The sequence below is a fragment of the Miniopterus natalensis genome, chromosome 7 (assembly GCF_054644295.1).
Source record: "Miniopterus natalensis isolate mMinNat1 chromosome 7, mMinNat1.hap1, whole genome shotgun sequence".
NCBI classification, from domain to species: domain Eukaryota; kingdom Metazoa; phylum Chordata; class Mammalia; order Chiroptera; family Miniopteridae; genus Miniopterus; species Miniopterus natalensis.
Genome location: NC_142087.1, coordinates 62,257,463 through 62,282,821, shown reverse-complemented (window position 1 = coordinate 62,282,821; position 25,359 = coordinate 62,257,463). Strand labels below are relative to the sequence as shown.

The following is a 25,359-nucleotide window of genomic DNA, read 5'->3' as shown; positions in this document are numbered from 1 at the left end:
TAAGATATTTATGTGAAAAAAGCAAGGCACGGAATAGTTTGTGTAGTATGTGATTAGTGTAAGTAAGGGGATAAATAATATATATTTGCACTTGTCCTAATTGACTTGCAAGAACTATGAAAAGATACACACAAAAAAGTGATAAAAATTGTTATAGGATGAGAAAAAAGCAAGAATTTCCAATTTCCACTGTATGTTTCTCTTCTCTGATCATCATGTAAGCACCAAAGGGACAGATCTTTGTATCATTCACAAATGTACCCCAAGTATCTATAACAATGCCTGGTACAAATAATATTTGTAGAATAAATGATTATGTAGAAATAATTTATTTTAAAAACAAAAGCAACACAGATTCATTACAGAAAATATAGACAAGCTTGAAGACAACCATAGTGCCCACTTCCGAGTAATCCTTTGAGTAATGCCTTGGTATTAACATTCCAGATAATTTTCTAGTCCGATATATGAGTATGTGCTTCAATAAGAATAGTCATATATAGAGTTCTGTAAGCATTTTCATGTATATATGTGTGTGTATGTTTATATATATTACCTATGTTGAAAGATACTTCTATAACATGATGGCTTCAAAAAGTCATTGAATTTATTCAATAAAATTGGTAAAGCCCTCCCTGTATTTGGACATATAAGTTGTCTGCACATGCACATATGTACGCATACAGGTCTGGAAAGAAAGTCCTGTCTGTGCATGAGACACAGTGTATGAGAGTGGTTAGCAGTGCACACTGGACTGGGACCCACCTCAACCTCTTGCTAGCTGTGTCATCTTGGGCGAGTTACCTAAACTTTCCGTGTGCACATTTTCTCATCTATCAATTGTGGATAATAATACAGTAGTTTCTATTTTGCAGGGTTATTGTGAGGATTAAATCAGTAAAACTATGAAAACCATTTAGAACAGTGTTTGGCACATTTAAGTGTTGGCCAACCCCTTCTCTCCATATATAGAGCATAGGAAAAAATGGCAGACTTGATTCTGAGTGACTGTTACTGCTCATTATTTGTTAGCCTCAAAACTCTCCACAAGCATTTGTTTGTAGCTTGTCGTTTGGGTGCTGTTCTCTAAAGTGATCCCTGGGGTCACAGTTGGGAGACCCATATGGATAATTGGCTTGATAAAATTTAGCACGGGACTCTCCAGAATGAGCAGCTGCAGGGAAATTCCTCTCCTCAAGGCGACAATCAGGTTTCACTGCTCCCAGATCTCAGGTGTGTCTGCTTCACTCATAGCAGGGGAAGTTGTTCAGAGTGTCTCTGGGAAAAGCAGCTTCAGAAGAAGTGATCACTGACACTTTGGTTCACCTTGCTAAATGATATATACAAAGAGAAGACCTGTATGCACCATGTTCACCTGTCATCTCAGAGGCAGGGAGTTCCTTGTGCCCAGTTGCCTTTTGGGACAGTCGGTTCACATGGTCCTGTTTACTTCCATTATTTAAAAGCTTTATTTTCATTTCTCATTCATTGCTAATTAGCTCTTAGGATTCATTCCTGCTTATTTCTGAGTCTCACTATATATAAAACTTTTCTCTCCACATATTGGTTTTCTTAAAGTGGTATACTTGATCAAACTGAAGCAGCTCTGAAATATAAGTGACATGACTGAGAATGGCTGTTTATATATTTTTTTCATTTATGTATTAATGGCTAGGCTCAGCTGATTTCCCTGCTCTAGTTTTCATAAGTCCGAAGTCAAGTTGTTGACCTGCTGAGCTCTTACTAGGCCCTCTGGGAAGAATCTGCTTTCAGGTTCCAGGTTGTTGGCAGAATCCTGTTACTTGTCACAGTAGAACTTAGGTCCCTGTTGCCTGGCACACAGATAGGGACTGCTCTTAGGTCCTAAAAGCCTCTCTGTGGTCCTCGCACATGGGCTCCTACACCCCAGAGGCTCCTGCACATCAAATACCTATCCTGCACGGAATCCCTCTCATTCATTCTTTTGGCACATCTCTCTGACTCCAGCCAGAGACAGTTCTCTGCTCTTAAGGGCTCATGTGATTAGATTGTGCACATCTGGATAGCTCAGGATAATCTCCCTATTTTAAGATCTATAGACTTAATTACATCTGTGAATTCCCTCTGACTTGTAACACTTTCACAGGTTGCAGGGATTAGGGTATGGGGACTTTTGGATAAACTCCTTTCAGTGTACCTCCACATCTGTAGTGTCTGATCTTCCTTGCTGTGGACCCAGTCAGCATCTGAGCTCAAGCCACTGAATACAGGAGGAGATAAAGAATAAACAGCGAGGCATGGCACCAAGTGACTCTTAAAGAAGGTTTCCAGAAGCTGCCAAGGGATACTTAAATCTAGTAAATCAGAACTTAGTCACGGGACCACATTTAGCAGCAGTGGAAGCTGAGAAATGTCGTTTTTATTCACTGTAGCCATGTGTCCCTCTAAAAAACCTCTTCGTATAGAAATAGATCACTGGGGACAAACAACAACCCCTATCCCACCAAGTGCATTTTTTCTAATCATTGGAAAACAAACCAGAGGGGATTACATTAGCACAACTGCTGCACTGTGGGAGTGGACCGGCAGTGGTTTCCTGGGCAAGTTAAAGGCGCTTAGGGGCAGATTGAAGAGAAACCCTTAAATAGGCAGTGTGACTGGACACCAGAGCACAGTTTCTCTCTATAAGAGCTTCTAGCCTTGATTTGTTGTTCTACTCTTGTGTACCTGGCACAGTGCTTTTACAGAGTACGTTTTAGTAAATATTTTTGGAATGAATTAAAATTTTACTAATACAGTATTTGGAGTGAGATAAGCTATTTCATGAAGCTGTAGTGGATTCTTTTTAAAATTTGGCTTTTCTGTAAAAAGTATATTCTTGCACATTATATTGAATCTGGACTAGAAACTCTCATGCAATATAACCAGTGAATCACATTTTTGTATTGTATGGGTCCTTAACTCTTATACCATCTAAATATTTTATCCTCGAAAGAAATGTGAAAATGCAGTTTAGAAATAAGAAATTCATTTTCAATCCAGCAGACTTTCTATGTGGCCTACTGTAATATAAGACAGAAAGCGATACTTTGTACAAAGTACTGCTGGAAGATAGAAGGAAGGGGGAGTAATTCTAACCTAGGATAAAATGGAGGCCTCCATGAAGTACATGGCATTTAATTGCAATCTTACGGGTGAATAACATTTCCACAGGTAAAGGCAGGGGAACAGGAAAATTCCAGGTGTGACTAAGAAACCTCAGCGGGCTGGCAAAGAAGAAGAATTTAGAAAAGTATGTAGAACTGCCTGTTACTGCAGAAGACTTACTCTTTTATATTTATGAGTGTTTACTTCTGAAGTTTTCTGGTCTGCAGCCTCATTCCTTTTCCTGTTAGCAGAAGTAAAGTCAGATACAGACGCTATCAGCTTTAGGAGTCATGTTGATGTGGCCCTCTTCAAGGCTAGTTAGCGCCATAGTCTGCATTTTGCCTTTGACTCAGTTTTTTCTGGTAACTTTTCACTCTGAATATGCTAGTACAGTATGAGACATTTTAATGGCTGTTTATGTCATTAGAGTGGGATCTACACTGCCACTAACTCATAGGAAACAGATACAAATAGATTCACCCCACCCTGCTGTTGTACAAAGTGGCATGCTGATGCTAATAAATAAAAGGGGTGTGGTAGCTACTTCCTATATTTCAGTGTCTCACGTAAGACCATGTAACTATGACCTACATTTCACTTTAACCTGGAGAAGGACTAAGATAACATAAGCTGTTCAACAGTGGCTGCAGACCTTTGGAGGCCCCATAGAAGAGACTGATGAAGCATTAAATCAAGTCCCTCCCAACCCAAGATTCTACGAGTCTGATTTTTTGTTGTGTTCTCTTGTAGATCTCTTGTTTTCCTTGGTGGTGACAACATGAGCAGCCAGGGCCGTCAGGTCATCTTACTCCTCCTAGAGCAGCTCTGCTTTACTGTTACCTGTTTTACATGTTGCACTTTCACATCAGATTTTGTTTGAAGAAAGAATTCCACTGCTTTAAATACATGCTTACATACATGCTTACATTAATAAATAAGGTGAAAATTAGGGAACATTTCTTTAAATAACGACATGATGAGATTGATCTTCATGTTTCTTGTGCTTCTCAAAAGGCAGTGTATTATTCTAAGGTGTTATATGTAAAAGATGGGTATCATACATTAGAATAATTTAGTATTTTAGTATCATTAGTGAAGTCAGTTTTAAAAATTAAATTAATAGGTTCATTTGGTTATTTAAACTGTACATTTTCTTATATAGTAGTGCCCCTTATCCACAGTCTACCTCAGTCTGAAAATATAAAATGGAAAATTTCAGAAATAAACAATTCATAATTTTTAAATGGCATGCCATACTCAGTAGCATGTCCTGCTCTGTCCCTCCTGGGACATGAATCATCCCTTTGTCCAGCATATCCACACTGTATATGCTACCTGCCCATTGGCCACCTGGTAGCTGCATCATGAGAAGGTCAGTAGAAGCCTACCACTATATCACCGTGCTTACATCATTCACCTCACTTCATCTCATCACGTACAAGAAGATATTTTGAGAGAGACCACATTCATATAACTTTTATTATAGTATGTTATAATTATTCTAATTTATTATTGTTAATCTTCTACTGTGCCTAATTTATAAATTAAACTTTATCATAAGTATATGCGTATAGAAAAAAACTTAGCATACACAGGGTTCAGTACTGTCCAGTTTCAGGCATCCACTGGGGGGTCTTGGAACAGGTGTTGGGAAACTACTGTATTTGTAATGTGGAGACATTCTCTTTTGCCTTATATATATTTCTAAATATATATTGAGTATTGAGTCTTTCTACTTGGTTCTATTATTTCTCTTTTGTTCTCTGCCTTCTACAGAAGTTTATCTGTTAACAGATAGAATGTAGGTTCTGCAGTGAAAATCTGTTTTATTAATTATAAGGCATATGTCTCAGGCTACCAAACCAAGTGTAATGAGTGTTTTGAATTAAATATTTAGTGTTTCATTGACTGTTTCCTCTGACTTCCATTAAGACCTCTAGAAATAATTCTTCGCTAATAAGCCTTTTGTTTGTTTTGGGCCAATACACATATTGATGTGGAATGAGCTATTGCTGTGGTACTTAGGGTGTGGTAAGCTTTTCTTGATAACTTATCTTCACTTTAGTATAGGTGATTTTTGGTGAGAAGTTATGTTTCTGTCATTGCAGGAACCACTTTGTTTTGTTCTCACATATCTGGTAGTAGTACTGTTTTGAGAATAAGAAACTTCTGGGGATGGATGGAATAAGAAAGTGTAAAAGTGTGCAGAGATTAGAAAGGGCTAGATAGCAAGGGCCTTTACTAAGACAAGTGGGCTGTGTTTGAACAGGATGTATAGCTGAGTTTAGACTCTAACCTCATTTCTTCTTCCCTTGAATACAGTTGGTTTATTTGACTAGTACAGGCTAATGTTTCACCATAGGTGGTTAGCATTTTTCATTTCTCAGGACAGTTAAGAATTTTTTTTTTTATTATATACAGAACATTTCCCTTCTCAGTGTATAGTTCTTTGGGCTGGCAAACACATTAGTGGTGTATTACCATCATAACCACTAAAAAGAAAAGTTTCATCTCCTTGAAGAGTCCCCTGTGCAACTCTGTAGTCACACCCTTGCAACCATCTGAGCCCCATTCTGTTCCTCTAGCTTTTTCTTTTCTAGATTGTCACGTAGATGAAATCATATAATATTTAGTCTTTTGAGCCTAGAGATTTATCCATATTGTGTGCACTGTTCCTTTTTTATTAGAGAGTAGTATTCCATTGTATAAATACCTGAATTTATTTATCTGTTTACCAGTTGAAGGACATTTGAATTGTTTTCATGTAGGGGCAGTTATGCATGAAACTGCTATAAATGTTTGTATAGAAAATTTTGTGGAACATAACTTTTCATGTCTCTTGGGTAAATGCCTAGAAGTAGTGATTTGGGGTCATATGTAAATGAATGTTTAACTTTATAAGAGACTGACACCCTCTTCCCGAGTGACTCTTTCCATTTTGCGTTCCTACTAGCAATGTAGGAGGGTTCCTGTTGCTCTGCATCCTCGCCAACGATTAGTATTGTCTTTTTGTAAAAGCCAGATGTGTAGTAGTATCTCATTGAGCTTTTGATTTGTATTTCCCTAATTACTAGAAATGCTGAACATCTTTTCATGTGCTCTTTTGTCATCCATATAAGTTCTTTGGTGAAATATCTGTTCACACCTTTTGTCCTTATATCGGGTTGTTTGTTTGTTTTTATTTTTTACTTTTGAGAATTCTTTATGTATTTTGGATACAAGTTCTTTTACACATACGTGTTTTGCAAAGCCAGTCAGTGACTTGTCTCTGTAACATTATCTTTCAAAGAGGGGAAATTTTTTATTTTGGTGCCGACCAATTTATCAATTCCTTTTTTTTATGAATTATGCTTTTGATATCTACTTAAGAACTCTTTGTCTAACCCAAAGCCACAAAAATTTTCTCCTATGTTTTCTTCTAGAAGTTTTATACTTTCAGGTTTTACCTTTAGGTCTGTAATTCATTTTGAGTTACTTTTTGTGTGGAACAAAGTATGAATCAATGTTCATTTTTTGCACATGGATATGTAATTATTCCAGCAACATTTGTCAAAAAAGTTATCCTTTCTCCATTGAATTTGGCTATTGTAGCCACAATGGTGGTTGATTTTTTAAAAAGAATTTATGGAGATGAACCTTTCACCAACAAATAAGCCTTCTTATTTACCACCTGTTAGAATTAATAATGGATAAGAGAGAAATTTAATAAGCCAAAAGAGCAGTGATAAAGTTGGCAAACATTTGAACTCCTTGCCCCCTCTTTTGAGAGACTGACCTAATCCTCATGTGTACAAGGACATTGTGAAACATTCTCCCTCCAGTTGTACCGCTGAGCTCCAGCCCAGTAAGGTGAAGAGGACATGAGCATCCTTGGCCTGTTCCATTCGTTTCTTCTCCAGATTTCTGCTCTGATGGTGGTCTGTCTTGAGATGATTACTGTCTGAAACACAGAAGCTACAACTGCAAATTATTAAAGCCACATTTTTACCTTTATAAATCGATTTAATGTTGAAATGATAGATTATAAACATCAAAGCAGTTTTTAAGTGAAAAATTATGCTGCAAACAGCCAGTATCACTTGGATTTAAAGTAAGTCAGCACCTATACACAGTTGAAATGTGAAGAAAAATTTGCTCTTTTTTCTGGAAGATAAAAATTTGTGCAGCAGATTTGGACTATACCACATGTACAATAAGTCCTCACTTAACATTGTGGATAGGTTCTGTGACTTTAAGCAAAAACTATGTATAATGAAACCAAGTGTACCATAGGCTAATTGATATGAACAAGAGTTAAATTCCTACAGCATCTCATCAAAATTATAATGCTATAACAGTGAATGAAAGAACATTATTTTTCAAGGACCTGTGTAAGTCTTGTATTTTAGAGGATTAGGGCCCTTTGTTCCTTTAAGTTATAGTTATATTGAAAGTTCTTGGAAGCTACTGAAGTAGTCTAAGAAGACATCAAGAATATCTAAAAGGTGTGGTTTGAATGTGAAGAAACACTTTTGGAAAATAGGCTTCTGCTTCTGCTTTGTTTAATACTGTTTGTCATGAGTACCATCAAGTCAGAGATTATATTTTTAGTTATTCTTTAGTTCATCTTTCAGGTCTCAGCCTAGCTGTCACTTCCTCTGAGACCCCATTTCTTAATAAGATGACATCTAGAAGTCTTTTGGGGTGATACAATTCCTACTTAATATTTTTCTCCTGATATTTAATTTTCTATAGTTCACAGTATTCTCTTCGGTTCCTATTGTTATATTTCCTGTTGTCAGAGATTTATTATTTTGTCAATTAGTAAATATATGGAATTGTGATATGTCTTAGGTTGTTTTCTTATCATTTAATATTTAGTATGTTTATATCTTAAACCTTATATCTTAAAACTAGATTATAAACTGATTGATGGGTAACTGTTGGTTAATTTTCTTATAGATTATATACCAAATAAAGTTGGGAAGAGTCAGAGAACTAATAACTTTATTCAGATGCTAGATAAATAAGCACCTGTGTACCTTCATTATGATATAGGTTTTCCTTGTACCCTGTTTTCTCCTGTGGAGGGTCACAAAAAAGGCACTTTGGTCTGTCTTTCCACACCTTTCTTTCATAAGGCACCTAGTTCTAGAAGTTGGTCTATTGATGCTAATTTGGATCCAAAATAATGTAAAATAATTCATAGAATGAATGAAGTGATAGCTAGTAAAGGCCTTTAGAACTATTGCAGGGTGACCAGTTTTGAGGTTAGTCTTGCTGTTCAGTTTTCTATTCCATGGAAAGAAAATAGAAAGTTTTTGTGTGGTTGGAGGGGTGGAGGTGATTAAAGTGACTGAATCTTTTGTGCTTTTGCAAAGTAGGCAAATCATGGGATTCTTTTAAGATTTTTTAAAAAATAGCAGTTAAGGCCTTAGAGAGAAATTATTGTGTAAGTTCCTGTTGCCAGTGATTTATAGCCCTTTGCTCACTCCTAAGGAAGGAAGTAATTTTATGTTTATGGTTATGACTCTGAATCCCAGCCCAGCCTAAAGTGTGATTGTCAGTGTAGTATAAATGCATAGAAACTCTTATAAACAAGAAAACCGGTGGAGCATTGAATATGGGACATTAATTTTTGTCAGTTTTATTCTAGTGAATCAATAAATATTTTCCGTAGTGAAAGTCATTGTGCTGGGTGCTAGGGAAACAAAAATAAAAATTCAGAATCTGCCCTCAAAGAGGTTATACAATGTTGAGAGGGGAGATAGACATAAAGACAACTACAGATACAGTGTGTTAAGTTGTATATTGGCAGTAAGCACAAGGCACAATGGGACCTAGAAGGAAAGAGAGCAGATGTGCCTGAAGTGAGCAGGAAGGCCTCATAGAAGAGTCACACTTAAAGAATGGAGGAGAAGTTTGCCAGAAGGACGAGGAGATGGAATGAGCATCTCCAGATAGTTGTCAGCAGCAGGCGCAAAGACCCAGAGGCAAAAGAATGCATGGCCTGTCTGTTTCCCCCAGGAAAAGGAGCCCTGGTTATGGTAGAAAGGCTAATACTTCAGTTAGGTTGATGAGACCATTGAGCTGGGGAGACCAAGATCAGGCTTTTCATCTCCACCCACCTGCGGCCGTGAGCTTCATTTCATGATGACCACATTCTTGTAACAGACAGCACCCGTAATCCTTGGCTGCCAGCTCACAGATGTGGGTTTAGTGTGTGTCACCACACCCATGTGGGTGAAAGGGTGAGGGAGTGTGGAAGTTTCAGTGTATATCCATGACCACAACTGAAAAATGACTCTGGGATGGTCTTCTGGTGATGAGTTATTAGCATAATTTCTACATATGAGCCCTCCTTTTTAATGACCTCAATAGATTTTCAAGTCTTAGGATTGTATAAAACATTTTGTCTTGTGTATATTTTTCCAGCTCGGCTATAGAAAGGATATGACATAAATATTTAATCAGTCTTAACAGAATTGGCCCATTTTCATGGCTCCAGATTATCTGACTTTACTGATGTAATATTTGTGGCATGTATGTTGAAGAATCAAGACTCAGAAGTCAGATTTTTCAGAAGCATTTTATAATGGCTGTAGATCTTTCTATGCCTTTTTGTCAAGAAGGAGTTGCTAGAAGTGAGCAAGCTTTTTGATGGTCATAAAATGTGCTGAATATGCCAATTTATACCTATATATTGTGAACCTGGTCTTTCCGTTACATTCCTAGTGTTTATATCCCATATTATTCAGTGTAGATCTATGTGTGTAGACTGAGGAACACTTTTGAAACTAGTATTTAGTCATCATCAATGCCCCCCAAAGACTAGATTTTTAAAAACAAGTCTTAATTTCTCCAGATGATGTATAAAGTAAAATTAAAAATTTTCAGGCTGAGTTCTCTGTTGTTGATAGCTATTTCTGCAGTGAGCATGTGCTTTATTTTTTTTCTCTCCTTCCATCAATTACACCTTCACTGGAACCAGTTTGGTGTCTGTCTCTGGGAGTCATCATTTTAACGTGTGCTCTGTCAATCCACCACTTCCTTTGGCACAAGGAGGAACAAAATGACATATTGAAAGGCTTCTTTTAAAATACAAATAGTCAACAATTTCAATAAAAAAATTATTTTCAAGTAAATTTTCTTTTCTTAAGAAATTTATATTAGTGATCCCTTCCTCCTAACTCTGAGTTCATGAAAAGAAAGTGTTAGAAAGGAACTTGGAAGGAATTTCTTAAACCTTGCTTATTAGACCAAAAGTAGAACAGACAGCATCATGCTATTAACACACTGAAATACAACCTTAAGCCATATAGCATAACTGCATTGCTGGGAACCAAGCCAGTTCCACATTGCTGCGTGGCCATATTGGGCATTTGCAGAGCAAATGTCTGTAATGGAGAGCCATGACAACATTCCTTTTAAATAGTTGCTTTGTCCAAAGTCAAAAGACATTTTTTATACATACGCTATGTAGAAAGCAATGCTGGTAATAAATTGATTATAGTGTTTATCCTCACTGTAATATATAGATTATAACATCATCTTTAAACAAGAGACAATGGTATATTTAATGAGTACCATGTAAATTTCCATCTGCTTAATCTAATATTTTTAGGTATCTGGTACATATTACCGTTACTGTTTACAGAACTTAAAAAAGTTAATTTTCAAGTGCCTTGTCCCTTTTATTTGGTAGTATATGAATATCAGTGCTTTTAACTACTTTGTTTTCTGTAAAGTGGATAATGAAATTTTATAAAGTAAAACTATGATCAAGTCTTCAAAGACAAGTTGATGTTCTCAAAAACATTCTTGGAAATAAAGTTTGTCCCTAAAAGAAAATATGACTAATCCTATAGATAATACCAAATTTATATCTGATTATAACAAATATTTAAAAATCAGTAAGCAAATAATTTGACAAAAACATTGTGAAATTGTTATCTAAAATATTTGGCTTTTAAGTTTCTATTAATGTTTACATTTTAAGTGTTTATTGATGCACTTATATCCCAAAATAAACAGCTAATTTAGGATGAAAGTGCTTTTTGGAAGATTTTTAAATCAACAGAGGATCTGATTAAATTTCAAGCATTAATAATAGTAAAAATTCTAATTGATTAAAATGTTATATGTTACAAATCTAGGGAATTTTCTTATTTTGAATTTCTTTAGCAACTGAGATAAAACAGATCACAGAAAAGAAGTTTATATTGTAATGTTATATCATTAAAGAGGTCCCTTTTTATTATTATTACAATCTCTATTACTTTCTAGATCTGGCAGTGGGATATTAGGTCATTTCATCCCTTGTGAGCAAGTACTGGATTATTCCTTTCAATGTATTTTCCAGTGCTTGGGCCAGTATGTTAATCCTTTATACTAGAGATTCCCAGGATTCATTGCTGGCAATAGACTTAGCTCCAGGAAAAATGGCTTCTGCTGCCAGTGAGTTAAATGATTCAAGGGTTGTGCTTCCACCACTGTTGTGTAGTTTCCTGACATTCATCCCAGATTTTCCTGTGCTTATTTTCTTGGAGAGGCTTCGATAGCCACATTGTATTGGAAGTTTTTTGCTGTGTAAAATTGTGTGTGTGTGAGCTATTTTCTAAATTTTTTGGTTTGCAAAAATCTCTCCTGGAAACTTAATGATATTTAATGCATGTAAATGAGCTAATCAGGGGGATTAAAGATAAGAAGTCTTATATCTGGGGTTGTGTTTTAATGAATTATATTTTTTGATGTTTCTAACAAAAAAGACTCTAGGTCACTAATGACTTCCATATTGCTAAATCCAGTGGTCATTTTCCATCTTATTTACCCTCTTAATTGTGAACTATTCTTTCCTCAAAACAATCTCTTCTTGGTTTCTTTTATTTATTTTTTGGCCACTCAAAATTCTGTGCAGGTTTATCTTCCTCTAGATTTATGAAACTATTAAATGTTGGCCTTTCTCAAGGTCACTCCTAGACTCCATTTTCTCTACTCCTTCCATTGGTGATCTCAGCCACTCCCACCTATTCAACATACATCTCCAGGCCAGACCTATATCTTCAGACCTCTGAGACCATTTGCCCAGTCGGATACTTGATAATCATCTTTTGAGCTACTGAGTCATCTCAAACTCAACATATCCAAAATGCAAACCTTGCCCTTTCCCAGCCCTCCCTGATCCTCTTTCCTGTTCCCTGCCTCAGTGAATGACATCACCTTTTATGCAAGCCAGAAACCTGGGAATCAATTCATGTGTCTGTTCTTCCAGGACCATTCACTGTTACTGTGATAGCCATATGTATTTTAATAACATAAGGTTAAATTCCTCCTGATGACTCTTCAAAGTCTTCTTGGCTCTTTTACCTATTTCTTCTTCTACACAAGAGCCCAATACTTGGCACGGCATGAATCTGGGGCATAGGGATAATATGAATGGGCTTCAGGGGCCCTGTGAGGATCTTGAAATTTTATATAAAATTTTGTGTGTTATATGACTCAATACACTTTTCTGTAAAGAGATCCATATCTTTTATTGATGTATAATATGGACACTTAAATAAAAGAAATTTAGAACCAGTATAAGAGAGTTACATTGTCAAAATCAAACGTTCCTGTTGAGACTTTGAATCTGTGGAGGATAATGGCATCCTTTATAATAGGTTGACTTTTCATCTGGAACCGGCTGGTATCTCTTCAGTTATTCAAGACTTCTTTTATGCCCAATTTATAATTTTCTTCATATAGATTCTAAACATTTATTATTAATTTAATTTCTTGATATTTTATATCTACTGGTGAATCTGGTAACAAGCTTTTTCTAAAAAAAGGAAGGAAGATTGGAAAGGGACACACAGAAATTCTAAAATTTAACCTGTTCATCATAATCGCATGGTTTTGTTTTGTTTTTGGGGTGTCTTTTTTTGAAAATTTGTTAAGCACATAAAAGAAAATAAATTAGTAAGAAGTTGCTCTGAAAATGTTGTAATTTTATCATCGAAGTGCTGTAAACTACATTATTAGGAAGCCTGACTTGAGTCTTTTTTTAAAGCATCACTCTTTTGCTTGTGGTTTTTTGCATCTTTTACAGACTTAAATGTTGTTCTAGGAAAGAATATTTTCATACTTTGGTGAAGCCTGACCATATCAAGTAACATTTCAGAACCATACATTGCACAATCTTGGACATTTTCATATAAGAAGGCACTAAAGAGATTTTATTTTTTATGAAAGTGCAACTCTTAAATAACAGTGACTGTTTTTTATGGGCTAACTCCAGACCACATTTGCTTACTTCCCACGCTAGCTGTAGTTTTTCTGATATCCTAAGCTTTAAGTATAGAGATCAGAATGACATTTTAGGGCTCTAGATTTCAATCCTATAATCTTAAAAGAGATAATTATTCAGTATATCAAAAAGACTAGTTCTGTTTTCTTTATGTTTTAAATTAAAATTAAATGAGTTTTTGATGTTTTAATATTGTATTTATTTTTTAAAACCTTTTATCTTGAAATTGCAGACTTGTAAAAATAGTGTAAATATTTTTTATTTACCTTTCCCTCAGATTCCTGAAATGTTAAAATTTTGCCATGTTTGCTGTATCATGTCTGTTTTTTGAAACATTTGAGAGTAAGTTTATAGACATGATGTGCCTTTAACTACCAAGAACTTCAGTGTGTATTTCTTAAAAACAAGGACATTAATCATTATCAGGAAATTAACATTGAGAAAGTACTATTGACTAATCCACAGACACTCAAATTTTGTCATTTGCCCCACTCATTTTTTTTCTGGGGTAAAAAATGCCTTTTTACCGCCACCACTCTCTCCCCAGTCTGGGATCCAATCCTAGAGTCACACATAACAATCCTAGAATCTAATCCTCTTTTGTCTCCTTTAATCCAAACAGTTCCTCAGTCTTTGTCTTTCAGAATTTGAAGAAAAAGAACAGTTGTGTTTGGTGGTGTTTTGTGTGTGTTTTTTGTAAAATGCCCCTCAACTCGATTTGTTTGATGATTCCTCAGGATTAAAAAGTAAACTCTGCTGTAATCCTATCAGGAGACACATGATGACTACTTTACTAATGATAATGTCAACTGCGATCACTTGTTTAAGGTGGTGGTTACTCACACTTTTAAAGAACACAGTTTTTATGTTTTCTTAAGTTTTGTTTTCCTTTGGTGGATTGAGTCCTGGAGTCCTTTCCAGGACTCAATTAAAATATCTATTTATAGAATTAGGAAGCGTTGGGACCTGAGCATGACAGAATTGTTGCTGGATTTCACTGGGTGTAATTCTTCCATTACTAATTGACAGAATAGTCGGCATGTCTCTTAGTCACTTTATTCTGCAGTTTTACTCTTTGTTATAAGGGGATTGTGAGCCCTGGTTTTAATTTCCACTATGGAATATGGGGACAGAAAAATAACTAGGTCATACATGTGAAAGTGTCTTTTCAAATTTCTTCTTCATACATTTATGGCTGAAAAACATAACAAAAAGCTGTTGATAGTGTTTCCATGAAGGCTGGTGGCTGACTCAGATATCTGTAGCTTATGTATCTAGGAGATTTGTTTTTGACCTGTTTCTATGCAGTGTTTCTATTAGTAACTTTCTTAGAAGAAATGATGAAAGGTATTCTTAGTTTTGTAGATGGCAAAGTCAGAATTCATATTCAAAATTATACTGACATGTTAGAATGAAGCCATGCTCTGCAAGATGACATTTCCTTATTTGAGTTCCAAAGATCAGTTACAAAATATAGGATTGGAAAGGCTGTTCTGTAATGCATTGCATTTGGTCACCAGCTTAACATTAGCAACTGCAAAAAGCCTAATGTGACCCTCTGCTCATCAAAAATGATTATACTGTTCCATTCATGGAAGGTAATAATAATATTATCACTGTATTTTAAGAATATTTAAAAATTTCAGTACCTCTAGGAAAAGGTTACCAGGATGTTAATCTTTTTGTCACAGCAAGATTTCAATTAGATGCCATATAACTATTTTTCAAGAATGATTAGAAGATTCTTCTGTTGGGTATGACTGGGAAATGGTGAAGTAAACGCAACATTATATTTTTAAACCATTTTCATTTCATGCCTTTCTTTTGAAACATTTTATTAACTTTTATATAGACCACATGCTTTTAAAATGATTTTCTAATTAAAATCTTGTAGAGCAACCAGTAAATATTATTTATCCAGTAGATGCTCATAAGGATTAATTAATAATGACAACTTAATGTATTTAAAAGCTCATTTCTGTGCCTTGATTTATATTTAAGAAATACAGATTGATTGAGCTGAATTCAAAATAGCAGTTTCAAAGTCTAGGGTTAACTGAATTTTTAATTTTTTTTTTTGCCATTATTACAATTGCTGTGAAAATATTAAGACAGACTTCATAATAAAATTTTAAGGGATTAAAAGGTAATTATTAAAAGCTAGTTGTATTATTTTTTTGTTTATACATTTATTTCTTCCCTCCCTCCCTTCCCCCTTCCTTCTTTCTATAAGCTGAAATTGATGGAAGCAGAGGACTTTTAACATGAGAATACATCTCTTGTCCGATACATACATGTATGCTAATCACCTGGGCTATTTCCATTCAGTCTCTATTAAGTAATAATAAAGAATATTTCAAGATTGTTAAATTAAGGGAAGGAACTTTTCTACTTTGGTAGTATCTCTGTTTATAAGGCTATTTTAACTATTTCAGTCATGCAGTTTGAGAAGTTTAAAATTTATTTTTTGTTTAGCATATATGGAAATTATCTTAAAGCTGTATTATTACCATGGTCCTCTTGAAATACTCTTTTTATTGATTTCTGACAGTACTTTTCTGTTTTCTTCCTACCTTTCTGGCTACTACTTAGCATTCTTTACAAACACCTCTTTCTCTCTTGTAAATGCATGCTAGAATTTCTTGGTCCTGGTCCTCTTTTTACTCTCACCTTAAGTAACATCATACTTATTCTCAGAGCTTTGACTTCCATCTGTGTATCTATGTCTATCTCTATATTTCTAGGTTAGTCCACACTTAGCTTCAAACTTATACAAATGTTTTCTGACATCTCACAACTACCGTATCTGAAACTGAACATGTTCAAAACTAAACTTGTGATCTTTTCCATAAAACCTCTCTCTCTTCCAGTCTCAGAAAATGCACTTTCATTCAGGGCCTAATACCAGAAATCAGGGAGTTATTTTTGATATCTTTCTCCACTAACACCATCCTCCATTCCAGTCAATAAGCAAGTCCTATTGGTTTTACCTCCAAAGTATGTTTTGAATCTGCTGTGCCCCTGCTCTGAGCCATCAGCAGTTCTTGCCTAAACTATTGCAGTAGCTTCTTACTGTCTTTGCTTTCCCACTCTTGCCTCTGTCTAGTTTTATCTTTCAAGTTTTGTCCCTGTCCAATTTTATCTTTGCATTGCAGAAATGCATCTTAAAAACGTAAATCAGATCTAGTTGCTCCCCTGCTCAAACCCCTCATTATTTTTACATGATAGGCTAAATCTTTTAACATAGCCCACAAGGCCCTGCATGAGCCTGCCTTACCTTCTACCATTTTACCAGTATGCACTAGCCATATTAAATCTCTTTCAGATCTTGAACTTGCCTGGTCTCCCTGCTGGAGGATATTCCCTCTATTGAAGTAATCACTCCTGTGCCCCTTTACATTTTTAAAATTAACTAGTCATTAATTTCTTGCTATGATACATGAAAATGGCAGAAAATTTATACAGTACAAAAGATACACAGTGAAAAGTAATTGTCTCTTCCATTCACATTCTCTAATTTTATGTGGTCAGATTTAAGTCTTTTATTTTTTAATGGCTCTTAGGTGGGTGGTTTATTTTTGAATTTTTGTAGTTTTATTTTTTACTTTCAAATCTTTGATCAACCTGAAATTTATTTTTATTTAAGCTGAGATAAAGAGTCAGCTTTATTATTTCTAGTTATCTACTCAGTAATCTTAATACCACTTACTGAATAATTTATCTGGCATTCTCATGCACTGTGCCCTCGTCCTGTTTCAGCCTCTCCAGTGCCTCTATATTCATGTACCCTACTAGCCTGTTTTCCTTAATGTCTCTCTAGAGTATTTTTAATAGGTGGGAGAGTGAGTTTCATCTTACAACTCTATTAGTTTTTCATAATTTCCTGACCCTTCTTAAATGTTCAATTTTTTTTGTGAACTTTATAATTAACTTGTCTAGTGTGTTTTTTTTAAGTCTTATGAATATTTTTGAGGATATTAACTTTTAAATGAACATTTGGTGACTTCACAAACCTAGAGTTTCCTATATAAGAACATAGGATTTCCCTCCATTTTATTGAGTCTTTTTAATTTTCCCTTACTACCATTTTAAAGATTTTGCCATACATATCTTTTAGGTTTATTCTTGGATATTTCATCATTTTTTTGTTGTCATTGTCATGGAATCATTGTATTTTTAAAAACATTGTTTTTTTAATAGAGGGAGGCTGTTAATTTAGATTTACCCTTACCACATTCATGCATGGTTTGTAATAAACTTTTAATTTAGTCATAGCCCCTCTCCCTCAGTCCACACTCTTTATTTAGCCAACTTTCGTTCTTCCTTAAAATGCCAGCTTAAAGTTCACCTTGCAAGAGCCCTTTTTCAACCTCCACATTTCAAGGAGATCTTCATATTACTCTTCTTAGAGGACCCTGTACTGTCCTTAGATATTGCTTATTACAGTTTGAAATTATGCAGTTTTATTGGGATTTTGTTATTGTCTAATATCTCTATTTCCCTCTCTCTTGTAAGCTTCACACAGGTAAGAATAGTATTTTCTTCCTCAGCCTGTCCTTGTTGTTGAGCATAGTAGATTCTCCTGGTTGATTAGCAGATTGGTTGGTTAGTTGGTTGAATGGATGATTGGATTGTTCAATTGTGGAAATTTGCCAAATATTTCAATCTTTTAGTTTTATTTTGAGTTCAGCACACTTTAAAAATCATATGCTGCTTTCTTGGAAACTTGACATACTTCTGGTGTGGTTTTTAAGACATGGTTCTCCAAGACTAGTAGCCTAGGCATATCCATTGATGAGTTCACTGTTTTGTTGATTCACCTTATCAGATTGATTTGGTGTTTTCCTCTTTCAAACTTACTTTTAAGTGGTCTGAAATGTGACATGAGTGAGATTATTCTGCCAGTATTAATAACTATAATATAACATAATAATCATCCTTATTATTATTCTGTTTTGTAATATCACTGCAAAACTTTAGAGTAATTTAAAGTTATTACTTCTGTGTTGCAATTTGTAGAGTCAAGGCTTAGAGATATCAAATGTCCACTGTTATAAAGCTTCCAGTGGCTGGGCTGAATCTAGATTTTGAAATTTTCTGACTCCTAATTCAGTGTTCTCTCCACCATGGCATCATCCATATTGCTGTAGTAGTAGTACCTGGCTTCCAGGAATGTTTATGTATTACTATAAAGAGAAAGTATCTCACATCACTTTGCTCTACCAAGGCAGATATCATATGGTTAACTATCAGTATCATCATAGGTTGAGACTTTTCCCTATCAGTATCTTCCCCCCCCCCTTTTAAATAGACTTTTTCTTTAAGAGCCATTTTAGATTTACAGCAAAGTTGAGCAGAAAGTACAGAGAACTCCCAATACCCCCTGCCTCCCCTCACACATAGCCTTCCGTGCTATCAACATCCTGCACCAGTAACCTACCCTGACACATCATTATCATCCAAAGACCGTAGTTTACATTAGGTTTCACTCTTGGCATTGTACACTCTATGGGTTTGACAAATTTATAATGACATGTATACACCATTTTAGTATCATACAGAATAGTTTCACTGCCTTAAAAATCCCCTGTGTGCCCGGCCGGTGTGGCTCAGTAGTTGAGTGTTGCCCCATGGACCAGGAGGTTATGGTTTGATTCCCAGTCAGGACACATGCCTGGGTTTTGGGCTCGATCCCCAGTAGGGGATGTGCAAGAGGCAGCCAATCGATGATTCTCTCTCTCTCTCCCCCTCCCTCTCTCTCTCTCTCTCTCTCCCCCCCTTACTCTCTGAAATAAATAAAAACATTAAAAAAAAGCCCTGTGCTCCACCTATTCATCCCTCCCTCCTCACTCACCAACCACTGATTTTTTTAATGTCTCAATGGTTTTGCCTCTTCTAGAACGTCATAGAGTTGCAATCATGCAGTATGTAGCCTTTTCAGATTGGCTTCATTCACCTAGCAATATGCATTTAAGGTTCCTCCATGTCTTTTCATGGCTTGATAGCTCATTTCTTTTTAGTGTTGAATAATATGCCATTATGTGGATGTACCACAGCTTATTTACCCATTCACCTACTGAAGGACATCTTACGTCAACATAAATTTTCAATTCATTTGGATAAATACCAAGGAGGAGAATTGCTGGGTCATATGGTAAGAGTATATTTAGTTTTGAAAGAAGAACAAAACTTCCAAAGTGGCTGTACCATTTTGCATTCCTACCAGCAGTGAATGAGAGTTCCTGTTGTTCCACATCCTTACCTGTATTTGGTGGTGTCAAGAGTTCTGGATTTTGGCCATTCTAATAGGTGTGTAGTGCTGTCTCATTGTTGTCTTAATTTGCATTTCCTTCATAACATACAATGTAGAGCATCGTTTCATATGCTTATTTACCGTCTGTATATTTTCTTTGATGAGGTGTCTGTTTAGGTCTTTTGCCCATTTTTAAATCAGGTTGTTCATTTTCTTTTCTTTTTTATATTCTCTTTTAACAGTTGTTTTTTCTTGGGCACCATCTAGTGAAAATACACACAGAGCTTTAAGGACATTGAGAATGATTTATTTTTTCAAAGGAAAACGCCTCTCTTTCTCTTTTTCTCCTTTTGCCCTTGTCTTTCAGTTATACCTGCCGCCACTTGCGGAGATATGTTTATGTGTTGGACAAACTGTATTTCCCCCACTCTCACTGCTCTACGCTTCAGCATTGCTTCTCGAGCCTCAGTGACAATGGAGAGGAACTCTTGTCTTTAACTTGCTCTCACATTCTCAGATCCTATGCTTCCAGGTTGTTAACCTCTGCTGTCCATTTTCCGCATGCTGCATGCTGTGTATAACTGATAATTGCATGTTTAAATGGAACACATGTCAGTTAATGATTAAAGAGGAAATTTACATTTGAAATTATACTAAATAATTATTTAAAATAATGGCTGGGATGTGTTTCCTTACAAATATCTTCTTAAGTACTTTACAGTGTATTTCATGGGAGAGAGAAAAGCTTTCAACCACACAGTTGTCATGTAAACTTGAGAGAATTTTTCTATACTTTGCTTCATTTGGAAACCTGTTGGTTTAATTTATAAGAGTTGGAAGTGCTCTGATTTGTATATGAAATAGACTCTACAGTTACTATTAGTTGCATATGAATTTTGGGTTCTCTTTCTTGCTCTGCTCTCTTATCCGAGAGCTGGCTGTGAGATCCTACCCAAGTTTTGATAGAGGAACATTGAGCTAGGAGATTTGATTTTATGAGAAGGTAGAAATTAGCCCTTGGGGTTTTGTATTTCTCACTCATTTTATTTATATGGAGAGTAGGTATAGTCAGCAAGCAGTGTGTCATGGGTGATTGTTGATTAAACATGATGGTGGGAGTAGTAAGAAAGATAGAAGCCATCAATCTCAAGTATCAGAAAAAGTTAGCACCTGCTGTTTAGTGTGTATCATGCATGCTTCAACATAGAGGGGCAGTATGACATTACTGCTTTGTTCTTTACAGTTGACATTTTTAACACACATTTTCTATGAATCAGAGATGACCTACACTAGCACGATACTGTTAGCTAGCATTGTGTTTGAAGGCAGTGTCTTCACTGCCAGAAGATTTAGAAAAAGAAGGAAAAAAACTCCATGATCACCTTCTAAAAGGAGCAAAGGTTTAGAATTAAAATAGATATTTTCACATGAAGGAGCATACAAAAGCTTCAGACTGCCCAGTATATCTAAATGAAAACATCTTATCAAGAATAGAAGACAGACAGTATGGCATCTAAGGTGACAGAGCCTTTTCTTGGTAGTAGAAAAATTTTACAGACCCGCGTAATGATGTTGGTCAGACTCTTAATGTGTCTGGTACAGACACTTTTAAGAAATAAAAAAAAAATCAGGGATAGAAAAGCAAGTGAAAATAATAGGATCAACTCTTATATATGTATAATGTAGAAGAATTTATCAAACTAAAGCCAGTGACTTTCAACTGACTTTATGTAAAGTGAGTGAATATCAGGTAAGTAAGTACTCTTAGGAATTGGAAACAGATCTTGTCTGGTGCAAGGAATGGAGAGATCTCTGGTATTAAAAATTGAACCTCTTAAATGGGCAGAATAATTGATCTTGTCCTTGATTACTAGTATATTAGTCAGGGTTCTCCAGAGAAACAGAACCAATTGTGTGTGTGTATGTGTGTGTGTTTAGGAAGGGAGGGTAGGAGAGAGAAAGAGATTGAGATTTATTTTAGGACATTGACTTTGGTGATTGTAGGGGCTGGCAAGTCTGAAATCTGTAGGGCAGGCTGGAAATTCAGGTAATCATTGATGTTGTGGTCTTAAATCCTAAGTTCATAGAACAGGCCAGCAGCTGGAAATTCAGGATTTTTATGTTGTAGCCTTGAGACAGAATTCCTTCTTCCTCAGAAAACCATAGTCTTTGTTCCTAAGGCCTTTACCCACATTACAGAGGGTAATCTGCTTTCCTTAAAGTCAACTGATTATAAATGTTAATCACATTCACAAATACCTTCACAGCAACATCTGAACAAGTGCTTCACCATGTAGTTAGGCATCATAGCCTTGCCAATAGCACATAAAGTTACCATCACACTGTGCTGCTTCTGGTTTTTTTTGTGTGTGTCCTCATGTACATTCTCTTATGTTCTACCAGACATAGTGCCTCCTGGGGGTAGACACTCTATCTTACTCCTCCTCATAATCTTACAGTGCCTCATGCCTGGCGCATTGTTAACCTTCATTAATACTAGTTGTAGCAAGTTTTACCATTTGCCATTTGTGACAGAGGCCAGTGTCTGCTTTCCTCTGGAGTCACACCCCTTACCTCGCAGGAGCAGACAGAAGAGAAAAATACACGATTAACTGAGAAGATAAAAGGAAATGGAGGGAAAAGGACCAGGAAGACAGAGTAGGAAAGGACAAAAGTACAGAGTTTGAAAGGGGGGAAATGAAGACACCATGTGGCAAAAGCACTGTGCCATTCCTGAGTCTCCTGTACCTAATTCCTGGTAGAGTTAAATGTACACTCAGTTTCCAAGTCAGTATAGCATTTGTTTTGTATTTTCCATGCCTTCTTTCATCACCTTTCCTGGACCCCCTCAGCCCCTAACGGTTCCTTTCTCATCCCCAGGAGGTGGTTCAGTATCTCAGCTAAGGTTTAAGGTATTAACTCTCCAAAGGGTATGTTTCAGTGCAAAGGCCTTCTTAGGACTGAAAAGGCTTTAGGACACATCTGTAAGAAAACATCAGGCCCAGGTAGGTAGCTAAGGAAACATTCTAAGGCTAGGAAACTTTGTAGAGTTTTTGAAGTGCTGCTCCCTTGCAGGCCTGTCTGTCCCCCCTCTCTCTGGCAGTCTCTGGTCTTCTCTCTTCTCATTCTAGGGCTTTTGCAGCAGATGTGCTGTCTCTTGGCCTCCAAATTCTGCCAGGCCCTGTCCACTTTTTCTCAGCAGCAAAGAAATGCAGATACAGTGGTTAGGGATGTGGAGTTAAGGCCTTTCCTCCTCCCGCACTGACTTTTCATCCCAGCTCCACCCCTTGCAATCAGGATTCTGCAGAACACTCTTCCTTTCGGGATAGACCTCAGAATGTGGACGTGATTTGCATAAAAGGAAATACCTTGTCATCCTGCATGCACAGTGGCACATGGTCAAATGTAATCTAGTTCTTCCAGTTGAAAGAGTTTTCTTTCAACATAACTGTGTTATACAAGTGGACAAACCAAGCCAAATGTCTGAAAGAAGTAATCACAGCTCAGCCGGGCATGGCTCAGCGGTTGAGCCTTGACCTAAGATCCAGGCAATTGGGGTTCGATTCCCGGTCAGGGCACATGCCCGGGTTGCGGGCTCGATCAATGACTCTCTCATCATTGATGTTTCTATCTATCTCTCCCTCTCTTTTCCTCTCTATGAAATCAATAAAGATGTATTTAAAAAAAAAAAGAAGTAATCACAGGCTCACTTCACAATCCCAGATAGCTTTCTTTCAGTTACGCAGAATCTTTAAAATGTAATTCAGTTCCTAGAGAGAAATACAAGCTATTCCTTTAGAAAGAACTTTACCTTAGTCTCACATGAGTTACTGCTATAAATAAAAATTTCAGTCATTCTAATGTAAACTGCTTTCTAATGTAAGAATTCCTTTTACAGCATCCCTGAGAGAGAGCTTTTGGGTGCTTCCCACCTCAGGAGGCGGTAGAGTTCTTGCTGTTCCATTGTGAGAAGGATTGTCATCTGCTACGCCCTCCTCCCAGTAACTTTCATATACTGGTCTGGCTCTGCTTGAGAGAACACACAAATGTCTATAAACTTTGCTGCTTCTGAGAGCCCTTCAGATTTTTTACAACGTATGTCTTGATTCCCCTTAATCTCTTTTCTTTAGCTCAAATAGACTGGTTACTTTAACCATTCCTGAAACAGATGATTTTTAGATTGTTCTGTATTTTTCTTATCTTCCTGAATGATCTATAATATTTCAGTTGTACTTTATAATTTCGACCTTTATAAATTAAAGCTATATAAATCATAAATTATAGTTATAAATTATACTCTGTTATTTGTCTTAAGACAAATTACACTGCTTTATGAAAGCAGGCACCCCTTGGCTAATGAAAATTCCAAGATCTTTTTCACATGAACACTTTATATTTATTCTTACCTAATTTTGTTCCATATTTCTCTGTTCGAGTCATACCTTATGAGGCTGCATGCCTTGCAAACCTGGTAGCTTCTCCTGTTTACCCTCAGAAGCATTGAGATCAACTCTCAGATTACTAACCTGAGAGTTGATGTCTGTAGAAATCAAATTTAAAATTTTGTGTGAGCATTTGAGAATTTTAATTCATTGCTAGTAACTACATGAAGTCAAATTCTTTGACTGCCTAGATCTTTATGTCCAGTTTTGAGTTGTGCTTTCTTAGGTTTCAGGGAGGAGTTAAGTGAATAAGTTCTATGAGAAATCTATGAAAAGACCATACCTATTTATTTTTTATTTTTAAGTGACTAATTTACATATTTTGCTGATGTCAAAAATACAGCTACTAATATTTTTAAAAATATTGTTTTAATTGAGCCTGAGACAGGAGAAATCAAGGAAAAGTTTAGTGTTGAGATGATTCTCTTTTTAATGGTGTCACTTATTTTGAGTTACTATTAGCTCAGGGCTTTGGTTTGTTGCTACCTGATGCTAGAAAGCTGAGGAAGAACACTGGCAATGTTATTTTCTAACATGTAGTGATTTTAAAACAGTATATTCTTTTTATAAAATTAAGCAGGTGGGGGGAGGCATAGAACTCTTAAAGAATCTATTGAAAATTATGGATCTTCTCTTTAAAAGACAAAAATAGAAAAAATTGCCTCTAAATTCAGAGTTTATATGCAATTGATTTAGTTAAAATATTACATACACTGCTATAAAAAAGACCAAAAGTCTGAGCTGGTGCGCCCATATGCAAGATAAAGAATGGTGAAAAATAGTGGGTAGCTATAAAAAAACATCTATCAAAAGTCACCAAAATGTTCATATTTTGGAATTTATCCTAAGGAAAGAACTTAAGGAAAGAATTATATTTAGGAACAAAATAAGGGAATGGTTAAGTAAGCTATATTTTGTCAACTCACTGGAATATCAGTCAACCATTAAAACTATTATAAAGAAAAAAATAAGAAATATGGAAAACATTTTGATATGTTAAGTGAAAAAAGTATAAAATTATATAGTGCTATTAAAACAACTGTATAAAATTATATCCATATGGACAAGAACTAGATAATGTATAAAAATAGTTATGAAATATTGCAAAAATGTACATTACATTTCATTTTTAAATCATTTAAAGTTTATTTTTTAGGCATTTAAAAACAATGTACATATTTAAATTATAAGTTTCTTCTCTCCCTTTTCTTTGCTCTCCCTTCACTGCCCAAGTTAAATGTATGTTTTTGCCTTTCCCCCCTCCAACATAA

The 25,359-nt window shown here is 35.8% G+C and overlaps 1 protein-coding gene across 3 annotated transcripts in view; it reads left to right on the top strand.

Annotated features, from left to right (window-relative positions):
- The window catches only part of DYM (dymeclin), a 272,348-nt gene that overhangs the window by 146,916 nt on the left and 100,073 nt on the right, over positions 1-25,359 (top strand). The window contains exon 14 of one of the 3 annotated variants that reach the window (XM_087819082.1): positions 20,014-20,178. The exons of the other annotated variants lie outside the window; for them this stretch is intronic. Within the exon in view, the coding sequence (XP_087675208.1) occupies positions 20,014-20,178 (165 nt within the window). The remainder of the gene's footprint in view (positions 1-20,013; positions 20,179-25,359) is intronic. 3 annotated transcript variants of the gene reach the window in all.